The sequence below is a fragment of the Meyerozyma guilliermondii genome, genomic scaffold, assembly GCF_000149425.1.
Source record: "Meyerozyma guilliermondii ATCC 6260 scaffold_5 genomic scaffold, whole genome shotgun sequence".
NCBI lineage: Eukaryota > Fungi > Ascomycota > Pichiomycetes > Serinales > Debaryomycetaceae > Meyerozyma > Meyerozyma guilliermondii.
In genome coordinates, this window is record NW_001809796.1 from 122,945 (window position 1) to 136,982 (window position 14,038).

Genomic DNA, 14,038 nt, shown 5'->3' on the forward strand with positions numbered 1-14,038 from the left:
TATGAGGGAACGGCTAACTAGGGTTGTTCATTATCTACATTATGCTAGTCACGGCCCTTTTTTTTGGGCGCCTTCTTATCCACCTTCTTCTTGAAGTCTGTCTTTTCTTTCTGGGCCTTGAAAGCCTTCACATTGGCCTTCAGCTCACGAACTTCAAGCAGAATGGCTATGCCATCGACGGTGGTTTCTTTGGCATTTAAAGCCCTTCTCTGCGACTCAGCGTCCTGGAAATCACACAAGGCAATGTTCATATTGGACTTGAGAAACTTAATAGGACCAAAGTTCTTTGTCAAGTGGTCCCGCAACGAATTTTCTTCCACATCCTTCACTCCACGAATGTAGATGGGGAACCAGTCTTCCTTCTTGTACTTGCCGTTTCCGCTCAGAACTCCATTACCAGCTACCGATGCTGCTGCCGAGCCGGAGGCTGGAGGCGACGACACCGCTGAGGGAGTAGAGACTTTTCTTGGAGCCGGTTTCGCAGCCTGAGCTCTCGACTCTTTGGCAGTTGCAGCCAACGCAGCCCACGTCAATGGTCCTTTTTCTTCAGGAGCAGAGGTTTGCTCGGACTCGGCGCTGTGGTCAGCGTCGTTGTTCGTTTCGCCTTTTCCACTTTCTTGTTGGGTCTCTGGTTCAACAGACGAGGGTGCGGTTTCAGCGTCTCCGGTCGAGCCTGAAGGCACGTAATCGGCTTGTTCCAGAGCACTTTCGGCAGAGGGTTCTGGTTCAGCTCTCGTTTTTTCAGCGGTTGGCTTGTCGGACTCGGATTTCGTCTCGGAAATAGATTTCTCTGCTGGTTTTTCAGCGGTCAAAGCAGGTTTTTCTCCTGTTTTGTCAACCTTTTCTGCCTCTGGTTTTTCCCCTTCAGTCTTTTCGGTCGTCTCAGTCTTCTCCGTTTTCTCCTCCTCCTCCTTGGCAGTCGAAAACAGGTTGTAATCGACAAACCGCAAAACATCATTCGCAAGGTCAATGATGGTTTCTCTCTTGCCTGGACACAACAAAAACGTCTGGCTAAACTGCCAGAACGGCCCGTTGTCCCTTGACCATTCTCCGTAAACCACAATTAAAATTTTATCTTGCAAACACACTTGAATGTCAGCACTGGAAATTACAATTCTATTCACCGCCGGCTCGATTTTGGTAAATCTCTTCCTAATAGCATCAATTCCAACCGCCTGGTGAAGTACCTTCTCGGAATTGTCAGAAGGAAACGACAGGTGGCTCACAGATGCTTGTGGGTGGTACAACTTGTGGATGTTATCGATTCCATCATTGAAGAAACCATAGTACAGTTCGATGAAATACCATCCAATACTGGACGCACGTTTTTCCAGAAGTGCCGCCGGGCCCACACTAGCAGCCGGCGAGCCAGCGGCGGGCGCCACGGGTTGCGGGGTGCCGACTTTGGGAGAGGTGGTCATTTGGCGATCTCACGGCGGTGAAAATTTTTGGATAGCGAGGTGCGTTGGGCCTACCAAGTAGAGGCATAGATTTGCTATGTGAGACAAGTACCTACAGAACCGACAAGTACCGACAAGTACGATCGGACAGTACGGACGACATGCACAGAATTGTAGAACTGTAAAATTGTACAGTAGCTAACTGCATTCCTTCAAGATCTCCTCCAACACCCGGTTCTCCAACTCACTCTTGTTGGACACGCCTTGAAAGCTCTTGATGCCCATCCGCCTCAATACCTCGATAGACTTGTCACGAGGGAAACCCATGTTCTCGAACTGGGTCACAATTGAGTCGTCAATTCCGTAGAGAGCAGCATCGCTGGCTGGCGAAGCTCCACTTGCTCCGTCACCTTCGCTAGCGTAGATTTTGGTCCAGTAGGCTGCCGTATCGTTGAAACCTTTCAAGTTCGACAAGTAGTGCTTTGCCACTTCGGCATCTTGAGGATCGTTGGGTTCGGGCGATTGTAAAAGCGATTGTAATGAAATCAAGCAGCTTTTAAGTGTGTAGATTGGAGTCCAGGCATCTTTCAAAATATCAAGACAGATGGCGCCTGTGACCGATGATATGTTGGGGTGGTATACCTTGGTGAGAAACTTCATGACTGGAGGTTTAAATGGATATTCGTTGGGAATGTTGATGTCCACCAGAAATACACCGCCTTCATATGGAGTTCCAGGGGGACCTTTGAAGTATCCCGTCAAGTGGGTGAGGTCGGATTCATTGTTCAACAGAAGAGATATGCCCGAATGCGTGTCCTGACGGCATTCTTCCAACTCCTTGTTGATCCTCTTAACCCTAGACATTTTGCTACAATCAGTAATTTTGGTAATTTGCGCGAACAAATTCACAAACTACGGCTGCGAGAATATGCAGAACTGCTTTATATACATACATCTATTCTACAGGCGTGCCCTTGACATTCCGTGCAAGAGCCGCAAACACCACCCGCAACTCGGGCTCGGCTGTACGCACAAATGGAAGCTCGAAAAACCCATAGTCGCCATTTTTCACCAACTCGGTGAACACGATGGTCAAGCCCCATGGGTGCGGCTTGTTGACAATGTGACGCTCCAATAACACACGAGTGATGATCTCTTGCACCACTGCCTTGGAGCCAGGTTGTGTCCAGATGGTAGTGGAGCTGAAAAAGTGGAGTATGATCCCCACAAACCAATGGGTGTGGCTGTTTGGATACCGCAATTGGTTGGCAATGGCATTGATCAAATGGAACTTGAACTCCAGCAGTCCGTGGTTCATAAGATCCACGAGAAGGGATACATGTGTAGACTTAACATTGAACCCTCCACGCTGAGAACTGGAAGTTCTTTCGGAAACGGCACTGATACCAATATGTAACACCAACGCATTGATGAGTTTTGTGTTGTAGTGAATGATATCAAAGCCAAAGTCTCGATCCTCCTTGGGCTGCAGAAGCTTCACACTGTTGTACATTGTTCTGATCAACGAAGGAGCTGGGATCCTCAAAAAGTTGTCCACCGGTTTCCGCAATCCAACCTTGGCCAAATCGTCGCCTGGATTAAAGTACACGATCGGTGGCTCTTTGATTTCTGGTAATCTTTCAACCTTCAACCCTTGAGTGAATGGGTCAATGACGGGAATCTTTTTAGGTGTTGCCGAAACAACAATATTTCTCAACTGGATGTACCGTGATGGTATAGCTGTCACCAATTGGAAGTGGCATTCAACCAAAAACTCAGGATAGTCATGAGCCAATCCGGTGAATATCCGGTTAATTGCCTTGAAAATAACGTTGACTATGTCGTACGAGTCGTTGTCACTGTTGCCGCAAATACGGTCAAATTTCAACAAGTTTTGCAAGAGTCTCACCATAGTTGGATACCCGCTGCGGTTGGGCAACGTAATAACCCGAGGCAAGAACATACGGTGAGCAATCAACGATATCCATGCAAACGTAAACCCAGGATAAATCAATGGCTGCAAAGAGTTGAAAATATCACCAATAAAGGTGTAGAACTCTTCATCCAAATGAGCAGTGGCAGTGCTGTCAAGAATCGAAGCATCGTTCCACATGCACAAAATAGACGAGAAGATCTTAAAATATGCTCTTTCGTTCCAGTTGTTTTGGAAATTTTCATGATCTATAGTTAGCATCGTGGTTACAACACTCATAATATTCTTCAAGTAATCCATAGCCTCTTCAGAATGATTCTTATCGAACGATAATACAATCCGTACGATTAACATAGCAAGCGAGTCCACTGCAAGATAGCTTTCTCTTTGGGTTCGGGTTCTCACCTCGTGCTCGGTAGCAAACGCCGTCACTGAAATCTCTGTAGCAGCCTTGAAGAAGGTCTTGAACAATTTTGGATTTGAGAGTATTTCAGCGTCAAGAAGTCCATTTATGAACTTGTCTTGCAAAGGCTCGCTTGGAGGTCCGTGAGACAAAAGGGCAATCCATTCCGCAAACAAATAACCCATTTGATGGTAAGCATCGTGGTCGCCAAACTGAGTAGGAGCAGTAGTTTGGTTCAACAAGGAGAACAAATTATCCCTTGCTAACAAAGCTTCCTTCTGTTCGGCCAGAGCATCTTTAGGATCACCTTTATAGTTGTTCAATGCTTCCAAGGTGAAGCCAAAATCAGACCTCATAGCTATTGGTCGCGCTTCAGAAGAACCGAAGACATTCAACAAGAGATTTGCAGCAAACTTGACAGCCATAGGATTGCTTGATTCGGCCAACAATTTTCCAATCGAGGTATCAAGCTTAGATGCCAGTACCAATTGAACCTTCAAAAGCGAGTAAATGACAGGAATGTTGAATTTGCGTTGGTCAGAAGAATGAACGAGCCACCAAGTGACGTCTTTGGCAGTTGATGGAGAGTACTCGCACAATTTGTCCAATATTACCACATATATCTCATTACTCATTGGATTCTCATGAGCCTGAGTAAAGAGACAGTTGACAGCATACTGAGCAACTTTGAGAAGTAACTCGGGATTTTTGAGTGCATTGCTCTGTGCCAACGTTAAGGCTTGCGCCAAAGCGACCATGATAGGATGTTCTGGGCTAAGTTCAGAAAGCCTTGTTTCTTTGGCATCAGCCAACAACTCAATTGCTCTCTCACAGCTCTGAGTAATAGCTACAAAAAGCTGTTCAAGAGGAAACTCTTCCATTGGGCCAACGGGGGCTGTGCTAGATGAAGTTGGTGTTGGTCCCATAGCCTGAATTCCAGAACCAACTCCAGCACCAGGGGCTACGCTTGGGATGTCGCTGCCATCAGGCATAGCTCTCACGTCGCCAATTGGTTGAGACTGGCGAAGTTCTTCCGGGCGTAAATTAGGTCCGTTATTTCCAAAGCTTTCATAGATTTTGAGCTGCCCTGGAGCTAAACCCTCTCTTCTCAACCCTAATGGATGAGGCAAGTTCAATGCATAATCGCTTGAACCCTCCTCTCTGTAAGGTTCTTGTGGGTTGCGCTGCTCTCTTTGTATGACGAATCTTTGCATTCTTTCATCAATTAGCTCACTGATATTACCAGCCGCAATTTTGTCAACGATTTCAACGCAGAAATGAACATTGGACTGAATGGCAACCGCTAGCTCATTAATAGGAAAGTCGCTCGCGGTAGCTTGGTTTCCAAGAAGCTGCAACATGGTAGCTTCGATTGTTTCACTCAAGATCTTCCTACCACTACAAACTACCATACTATGGCACAATTGTTGCGCTAAAGTTTGGTAAGACTTTCTGAATATGGTAGGATCTCCTTCGGTAGCAAAGTCTTTCGTAGCGAGTGCTTCGGTAGTTGTCAAGACTGCCTCGGAAACACGGCTCAAAATTGGAACTGCACATTCACGAACTGAACGAGATAATGAAGCTTGGAATGCACGACGAAGGTTAGGACTTTGAGTGAAAATCGTGTTTCCAACAAGATTACTGAACGAAGTATCAAGCTGCCCAGATGGAGGAGCCGATGGTGCTCCACCAATTGGTGCTCCAACACTATTCGAAGTGAAACCTGGAGGAGGGCCACTAGTTGAAGGAGGCATGACTTTACTCAAATCATTCTGAGCCATAATGTGTTGTCGCAACTGTTGTTGCTCAAGCTTCTTTGACTCGAGTGACATTCTTGCCAAATCTTTACTCAATCCGGTTGCTCCCATGCGTCTGCCAAAGATCTCTGCAAGTGCAGCAGGATCAGGGTTGTGGCTTCGAACCAATGTAGAAGGCTCGATATCTCCAATCTTCATACCGAATGAGTTAAGAAGAACTTCGATTTCAAACTTCAAGTTTAACTTCAAATCAGCACACGAATAAAGCTCAACAAGCACCTTGATCACACCCAATATCCATGGATTAGGTGGACGAAGTATTACTGAATACTGGGCCTGATCCAAGATCTTGCAAACAAATGGGATAACCAAGGCTAAAGTGTTGAAGTCAAACCCTTCAACAAGAAGAAATTTGAGGGCCACTTGATCCCTGCGAAGAGGTTTATCGTTGGCCAAAGTCAATCTTCCAATCCACGAACCCATATTTTTCAAGTGTGTACGATCATTGGAAGAGTCCTTTGAACTGGAAAGCATTCGTTCAACCTCACTCAATGTCACACCCAATACAATATCGGTGAAGTCGCTGTTATCAAAAGCAGAAATGAACGTACCATAAAGTTCATGGTTGTTAGGCTCGCTCTTTGCTCTATCCACAACAAGATACCTAGCAAACCACAAGAAATAGCGTTCTTCTAAAGCAGACTTTACGTCCGGTAACTTCTTGGCAAGGTTTTCTGAAGTCAAGTTGTTCACAAAGAACAATAATTGGTCTCTAACTTGTTCAGGTGGTTGCGAAGCAGCATCGGTAATCCGATCATCATGAATGTTTAAAGATTGGTACCTGAGCATTGGTGCCCTCACTGATGGTGATGAAGTGCCATCGGTACCCTTGGCATCCTGAGTTGAACCATCAGTACAGGGAATACCATTGGCAGCATCCCTAACGATTGCATATATCTTGGCGTGGCCAGCTAAAGGCTGACACTCCAACAAATGCTTACAGTAAATTGGATATTCATGCAACCGGGACTTGAAATTGTACAAAGCTTGCACAGCAAATTTGAACAAGTGAGAATCTTGAGGTTGATTGCAAGATTCCCAGATAAAATTCAAGGCAACGGTAAGAGTGGTTCCTTGTATCAAGTCTTTTTGTAGCAATGCACCAAACAATAAAGACGTAGAAGCCAACGCAGTCAATGGGTACTCAGAAAAGAAACGGTATTCATCGAGCAATGAATGAATCATACATGCAAATATGTCCTGGTCATGAGGATTGTCACTCAGTCTCATCCTCACAAGCATGTCGACAATGTCCCTTATTTCCATTTCTTTATTGTACATTTTCGAGTAGTACGATTTCATTTCTTGTTCAACATCAGATGGGAAGGTACTATACCTCTCTGAGTTGGCTAAGATTGCAGCGTCGTGACCACAGCCAAAATTGATCAAACGAGGATACGTCGTGAGTAACAGAAGCTGAAGGTTCTTAAGACGTTCTGCGTCAATAAGTCCATTGCTTGCTTTGAGCTTTTCAAGAACGTAAAAAACCAATGGAAGAGTCAACATTTTGCGGTCTGCCAGCTGTGGTTGTGCTGCTCCTCCATGTGCTTGTTGTTGTTGCTGCCATTCGTAATCTTGAGCAGATCTCAACTCTAATATTTCTAACATCAGTTGGTAGATTAGTTTCTTTTGGCCCTCCTTCTGAAGCTGCTGCTCGATGACATTCTTGAAATTAACACCGAAGCCAGCGCCATCAAACGTGAACACCAAACCAACTTTTATGCTTACTTTGAATAAGTCAGCTATGATTTCATCTGTCATGCTGCCCGCTGAAGTGAGTGTCAAAATTTTAGGGACGGTTTCTGCTAATTGACGCTCAGTGTAGTATTCAGCAATGTGCTTTACTAACATGGCCTTGTCAATCTCTGCTAAGCGAGCTATTAAGCTTGCAAGGGAGGCTTGATCAGCGCCTTCTTGATCCATGAGCTGGGTGAATAGAGATCCAATTAAACGAATATGAAATTCGCTTTTGTCAACGGTCAAGAAACAAGCCACAAGAAGATATGCTGCATTGTTGGTTGTGCTATATTCGAATGCTTGACGAACTGCACCAAAAACTTCGCTAACATTGTTGCCAGCAAATTGAGATGAGATCTTTGCCATTGCCAGAACAAGTAATTTTGCAACACTGACAAACTTGACAATGTGATTGGGAAAGTTAACATTGGGGGCTTGGCCAGTTTGTGGAAAACAAAGAGCTAAGTTTTTCAGCTGGAGCAAATTGTAACTTCCTTGAGTTTCAATAGACAGGCTGTGGTTCAACGGATGCATAGCGTGTAAATGTGCAACTAAGGTTGTTCCAAACCACCATTCATAGCTCAAAAAGATGTCCAATACGCCATATTCAAAGTCTAAAGCAGCGCAAATTTCTGTAATGGATGCTAAAGACGGCTGTATGTCTCTTTTTGAAGCTTCATAAAGCTTTTCGTACACATGGCTGAACACCTGGTACCAATTGATCTTCAAGTTGCCGTCTACTTCTACCTTTTTGAAGCAGGTTTGCAACTGGGCGCCCTTAGCGTTACTTTCAGGCACAGAAGAGGCCGTAAGAGCACTGTGAGATGATCTAGACGAGCCGACATTTTGTGAGCCGGGAATGAGTACTTCGGCGAGAATCAATGCAATATTTTCATCTAGGTCTTCATGCTTCAATGAAAGAATTGATGACAAGAACTTGTCAGGAAATAGGATCAAAGCATCAGAATCGAAAAGAATATCGCGGAAAGACATATTTTGGAGGTCTTTCTTGAATTTTTCCACAAATGCGAGCGACTTTACCGAGTCAAGTGATTGCAAGAGTAGTAACTTGGCTGAAAGTGGATAAGCGGGGCAATTAAGACAAAAGTCAAAGAGTCGAGTATAATTGAACTTTGACGGATCCTTATGGCCTAGGCAGTGGAAGACTGCCGACTGTGATGCTGCAATGTAAGACTTTGCAGCGGATAAGTCCGGGAGGATGGATGCTATAAGTATGAACTTAAGGATAGGGTCAGAGACGTGGTCCTCGATAAACAGAAGAATGGATTCCGACGGGTCTGAGGTGTCCTTGTATAAAGCACGAAATGCCTGTTTTGTAGCGTCGAGAAATTGGTCGAGGTTTCCAAGTGTTTGAGCGACCTTTTCAAACTCGAGTCTCAAAAATGACTTTACTGTAGACGACTTTGAATCGCCACTGCCGATGGATGCGAGAGTGATGAGCTTTTGGATGTAGTCCCTATAAAGAGACTCCCTGCTGTTTGCTAATATAAACTGGATCTGGTCGAATCTGGATGGAATAGATTCGGACGTGCCAGAAAGGAGAAGAATGGATATCTGACTAAGGCAAATTTCCTGAACTTCTGAGGTGTAAGAACCGTGTGCAAACAACTGTGTCTCGCGATTAGTGCCTTGATTGATGGTGTCTGATACTCCAAAGATTTCTGGAGAAGCAGCAACTGTGGATGGGAAATTTGTGTCTGAGCGAGAAAGGCCCTTGGGGCTATTTGTGGACGCAGTCACGTTGCCAAATTAATGATGCAGAATGCTGACGAGAGGTTGATGATAGATCAACGGGATATGCGAGTCAGAACTGCGTAATGAGGTGATATAAGATCTAATCAGTAGTCTTTGTATCGTTGGTGAACATTTGGTGCAGAATGAATTTTGTGAGCGCGTTACCCGGAGGGAGTGTGTAGAGACATAGAGAGGTGCAATAGGTGAAGGCTACAAGAACAATATGTGTCGGGATGGTGATTGTCAAAGGATTCTGTCCATTTTTAGTGTAGTTTTCTGTTTCTGTTTCTGTTTTTTTTCTGTTCGTTTCTTTCTTTACATTATCATCTATACTCCATATTCAGCAGCTCTCTCTCGTAAATCACTAGCTTCTTCTCCAAGCATCAGCAAAGCCTGTTGCAACAAGCATTTCAAGTTGATGTTCTCCCTTGTCAAATCATCCACCTCGGTGTCATCTTTCTTGAGTGGAAATTTGAACGGCACAAAATCACTCTGGCTGCTCATATCCGAATAAATGGAATCCATGTCCTGAGTTGGAACCTTTGAAGAGAACACAGACAAAGACGACTGTGACTGGTTCGATACTGCTGACTCTGGATTGTCGGACGCGGTAGAGTTGGAGCGTGGCTTCAAGTTTATAGAAAGATTGATCGACTTGAACTTATCCATCATTGACGTCGACCTTTTATGAGTCTTTAAGGTTTGTAAATGCGTAGGCTTCTTCTCAAATATCCGCTCATCCCACGAAAGCAAAAGATCGCCGAAAAAGGAATTGACGTCGTTGACAACTACTCCCCATTTGCATTCGTTCAACAAATGCTGGTATGCTACTTCCTCGTCACCATCCTGCAAACTCATCAAAATGGGTTTGTTGGCAATGAGAAGCCCTAAGGATATCTTCATGATTCCTGTCTTCCATCCTTCGAGCAAGCAAAAGTCGATAACTCGATTGACAATGTTCATATCTGGAGAATGGCTGCACAGAAACGAGAGCCACCATTGGTACAAGAACACCTGGAATTCAACAAAGGAGTTGAGATGGCGGTACAACTCGCCGTCAATGGTCTTCAAAAGTGTTTGGAATTCATCGTTCCAACTTTGAAGCGTATGGGACATCAGCTGTGGTGTAAAGATATCGTGGAGTGATTTTTCCGTTTCCATGATTGTCAAAAGCGCATGGAAAACTAACTGGGGATCGTCTTTAAACTGGTGGCTCAACACACCAACGAGGAACAATAATCCTTGGCAGTAGCCTAGTTCGGCGTCGTAATTGGCGTAAACGTTGAGAATTGTCGAGAGGTTCTGAAGCGTTTCTTCCTGCTTGAAGTAGGGCAAGTCGGGAAACGTCCGGCTCAAGTCCTTGGAGATTTGCGTGGATATGTCGGCGCTATACGAATGTTGAAAGTTTTCGTAAACTAGCAAAGATGTTTGAGGAATTGACGAGTTGTTCAACAACAAGAGCCGTTTCCATATGGGACCCCGAAGTTGAAAGGGGATTCCTTGCTGGAGGAAAAGAAGCTGGGTATATGACGGGAACGAGTTGATTGTCTGGGAAGGGTTTGAAAGAAAAGAAGTCCAATAAGACATCTCAAGGTCGGATGAGATGGTCTTCTTTGTATCCAAAAACGTCTTACAACAAGTATTCGACGAGATGGTGTTGATGTTGGTACCGCATTTGCCACAGGTGGTGAAGTCGTCTTTGGCAGTGTTGTAGTCATCAAACAATTTTTCGATTGATTGTGAGGGTTCTTCTTCACTAGATTGATTTTGACAAAATTGCGAAGCATATTCAATACGAGATTCGAGGTTTGAAAGCATTAGTCTGTTGCTGGACTTCAGGTAGGTGCTGAGCGAGTGCTCGAACTCAAGAAGGGCTTCGAAGTTGGTCATATGAAATGGAAATGACTCGAAATGACTGAGAATGACTGGGAAACAGACACGAAATAGACACGAATAGACAAGAAATAAACACGAAATAAACACAAACACTAACTGTTGTACGTTAGTCACTTGATCAGGTTAGACCAGGTAGACAGCGTTTTAAGGAGTGATACGCCGTAACTTAAAGGAATGAATGAAGTGAGTGAAGTAAAGAAGAATCGCTGCAAGTAAATACTCGCAGGGGTTTGGCGGGGCTCAAATGCACGTTCGCGTTTGGAACAGGTGCGTGAATGTTGCGGTTCGGCGTTGAGAAGACAACACCTGAGTGGTTTCTGGTGACGATATAGATTGAATTTAACTGCTCAGATCAGAATTGATCTTTATTGTGAAAGAAAGCAAGAATTGATATCCGTTTTCATCGTCTTGGAAACCTTCCTATTTGGGAAGTCCTGCGACCTGCGGCTGCAACCAGCAGCGTGAAGGGTGTAGGGTGTAACGTGTAAGGTGCACGGATGTATTTGGGTTCATTTTCATTTTCATTTCGATTTAATTTCCTGGCTCCTGCATGGTCTACTACTTTACAGTACAAGGCACCAACGACGACTTTGGGTTGCTGGTGCCGACCCATGAGGTTTACATGGGCAAAGACAAACACGAAAATGACCCTTTGATCAAGTTTTCCCATCCCAAAAACTTATGGTTTCATGTGGACAAGCATTCTTCCGCTCACTTGTATCTTCAATTGAGTGAAGAAGACCAAAACAAAACTTTCGAAAAGTTACAAATAGATAGCAATGTATTAGACCAGCTAGCACAGCTAACGAAAGCCAATTCCATCAAGGCCAACAAGCTCAACAATGTGACGATTATATATACCCCAGTGGACAACCTTCATACTGATGGATCAATGGATGTTGGAACTGTAACTTTTCATAATCCTCAAAAAGTCAAACGGATTCTTGTTGCAAAGAAAGACAATGCAATCCTTAACAAGATTAACAGGACAAAACGTGAAGATACTACGGAAAATTTCATTTCGCAGCAGCAAAAGATGCAAAAAGAATGGTCTACAAAGAAGAAACAACGAGAACGTGAATGGAAAGCACAAGAGGCCCAGTTAGCCAAGGAACACCAAGCGCAAAGAGAAAGAAACAAAAATCCATATGGGGACTTGTTTACTGATGAAGTTACCAATTTGAGCAGTAACGATACCCGGCATGAAAACTGGGACGAAGACGAGTTTATGTGAGAAAGAACTAGAAGAACCAGATTAGAATAATAGAGAGAATTAGTAATACTAGACTAGAATTAGTAGAACTGAACTACTGAAGTCATCACTCTACACTTCGTTGCCATAAATTTATTGCTATGCTCTATCTAGTCCATCTTGACGGGGAACTTTCCAGCCTCTCTTTGGTCATCCCACTTTTCAACCCAGTCAACGGGACACAATGAAGTAAACGTCTTGAAGAAAATCTTACATGGCTCGAATTCCTCACCCTTGACATTGACACACTTGTGGTAGTCTACATACGACTGAGCACAATACTTGGACTGGTTCTGGTTGGGAAACCGGGCGTCGAACTGTGGGGTTTCAAACTTGAAGTTTTCGGGGTCAAAGGCCATGATGGTTCGGGTTGGTGAAGTTGGCTGATTTTCGCGAATTGAAAGTTCTCATTGGACGTGTGTCACGTGATCTGGTGATGGTGGGCCTGGTTTGGTGAAGTTGTGGAGGAGGTGTGGGAGGAAAGTGGAAGGGGAAGGTGGGTAGCAGCGGTGATTTTGAGGTCATAGCCTGAGTATGGATGGTTTTTCATTTGGATATTGTAGTGAAGATTAGGACAGATTTGGTGATGTGTGCAGGAGTTGTCCGAGTGCTTTTTTGTGAGGAAAGTACAATTGCAAGCCATTGAATACTCCACGGTACGTTAAAGTCGCCTTTTAGTTGAGTTCTTTCTGCACTTTTTTTTTTTTTGCGATTGTTTCAATTTTTGTCTATTTTCCACCCAGCTGCTTATTCCAACCGTCCATTTCCACGTCTTTTTCACTCAAAATAACCAGTAGAATCGCCAATTGGTACACCTTGGGACCCCTGATTTCCTCCAAAGCTTTTTGTTCTTCAGTTAGTTCTTTTTTGCCCAGATAGTTCGGATTACTAAACGATTTTTCCATAGATATATGGTTGTATTGATGTATATCTGCCCCAAGTTTTGACTTGACCAACTCCACGATTGTAACTAGCTTTGAGATAGCCACAGACTTGCCTATCAAAAGCACTGTTGATTTTTCCTGCAACGAAGCCAAAATTTGTGCTACTCGTTGTCGAATAGAGTCATTCTTTTTTATGTTTGTGGCCACTACGTCTACCCCGAATACTTCTGCAACGTCGCTAGGCACGTCAGAAGTGGTAACTGAGCCTTCTTCCATGGAAAAAGAACCCTCTTCTATGTCAGTAAGTCAATTCGAATCAACTCAGATGAGAGTAGGCATCGGTCAGTCACGTGCGGGTGTGTCACGCGCGAGGGTCTTGTCGCTTTGGTGCAGCAGGCCGCTTGTGGCTGCGCGAAAAAGTACTCGCGATGTATCCAAAGGACCATACCGAGCCACACTAGTGTCGTCAATTAATTTATCGTATCTCATAGATTTCATGACCTCGAGCTGGCGGCGCCGCAATTCGGCTACTGGTGTATTTTCATCAACTGGAAGCCGCGGCTTTGTGTTTTTTTTGTGGGCAGAGTTACAAGTACAGTCAGCCACCTGTGATTGGGGTGGGTGGTTTGGGTGTGATTGAGTAGGGTTTGATTGAGGTGGCTGTGATTGAGTTGGGTTTGTTGCAGTTTGATTTGGGTTCGCATTTGAGGTTTCCGCGGTGGAAGTGGTCACTGTTTTGGATTGGTAGATGAGTTCTTCTGTTCCCTGCACGCACTGGCGGAGGAGATCCAAGTCCATGAAACTAGATAACGAAGAACAGAATGGAATTGGTAGTAATTGGCTGCAAATAAGTGAATCGCGCAAACAGCCAAATCGCACAAATCAAATCCATTTCTGTCGTGTGGTTCCGACACGTCTGGGGCCCCGCGATTCCGGCCCGCCGGTATAAAATCGCAAGTGA

General features: G+C 44.5%; 7 protein-coding genes across 7 annotated transcripts; 1 reads left to right on the forward strand and 6 right to left on the reverse strand. All coding sequences in view use genetic code 12, as the record gives it.

Moving 5' to 3' along the window:
- Positions 1 to 44: 44 nt before the first annotated feature.
- On the reverse strand, positions 45 to 1,421 carry PGUG_04017 (uncharacterized protein; the record flags this gene model as incomplete). The annotated part of the gene is made up of 1 exon (XM_001483238.1): positions 45 to 1,421. One exon carries the CDS (start codon positions 1,419 to 1,421, stop codon positions 45 to 47), a length of 1,377 nt encoding a protein of 458 aa, XP_001483288.2.
- Positions 1,422 to 1,598: 177 nt separating this feature from the next.
- Positions 1,599 to 2,264, reverse strand: PGUG_04018 (E2 ubiquitin-conjugating protein; the record flags this gene model as incomplete). The annotated part of the gene is made up of 1 exon (XM_001483239.1): positions 1,599 to 2,264. One exon carries the CDS (start codon positions 2,262 to 2,264, stop codon positions 1,599 to 1,601), a length of 666 nt encoding a protein of 221 aa, XP_001483289.2.
- A 91-nt stretch (positions 2,265 to 2,355) lies between these two features.
- On the reverse strand, positions 2,356 to 8,283 carry CDC39 (CCR4-NOT core subunit; the record flags this gene model as incomplete). The annotated part of the gene is made up of 1 exon (XM_001483240.1): positions 2,356 to 8,283. The coding sequence occupies one exon, from the start codon at positions 8,281 to 8,283 to the stop codon at positions 2,356 to 2,358; it is 5,928 nt and encodes a 1,975-aa protein (XP_001483290.2).
- Positions 8,284 to 9,372: 1,089 nt separating this feature from the next.
- Positions 9,373 to 10,935, reverse strand: PGUG_04020 (TBC domain-containing protein; the record flags this gene model as incomplete). The annotated part of the gene is made up of 1 exon (XM_001483241.1): positions 9,373 to 10,935. One exon carries the CDS (start codon positions 10,933 to 10,935, stop codon positions 9,373 to 9,375), a length of 1,563 nt encoding a protein of 520 aa, XP_001483291.2.
- Positions 10,936 to 11,491: 556 nt separating this feature from the next.
- PGUG_04021 (uncharacterized protein) lies at positions 11,492 to 12,175 on the forward strand (the record flags this gene model as incomplete). The annotated part of the gene is made up of 1 exon (XM_001483242.1): positions 11,492 to 12,175. One exon carries the CDS (start codon positions 11,492 to 11,494, stop codon positions 12,173 to 12,175), a length of 684 nt encoding a protein of 227 aa, XP_001483292.2.
- Positions 12,176 to 12,303: 128 nt separating this feature from the next.
- Positions 12,304 to 12,552, reverse strand: PGUG_04022 (cytochrome c oxidase subunit VIb; the record flags this gene model as incomplete). Its single annotated transcript, XM_001483243.1, has 1 exon — positions 12,304 to 12,552. One exon carries the CDS (start codon positions 12,550 to 12,552, stop codon positions 12,304 to 12,306), a length of 249 nt encoding a protein of 82 aa, XP_001483293.1.
- An 867-nt stretch (positions 12,553 to 13,419) lies between these two features.
- PGUG_04023 (uncharacterized protein) lies at positions 13,420 to 13,875 on the reverse strand (the record flags this gene model as incomplete). The annotated part of the gene is made up of 1 exon (XM_001483244.1): positions 13,420 to 13,875. One exon carries the CDS (start codon positions 13,873 to 13,875, stop codon positions 13,420 to 13,422), a length of 456 nt encoding a protein of 151 aa, XP_001483294.2.
- Positions 13,876 to 14,038: the final 163 nt, after the last annotated feature.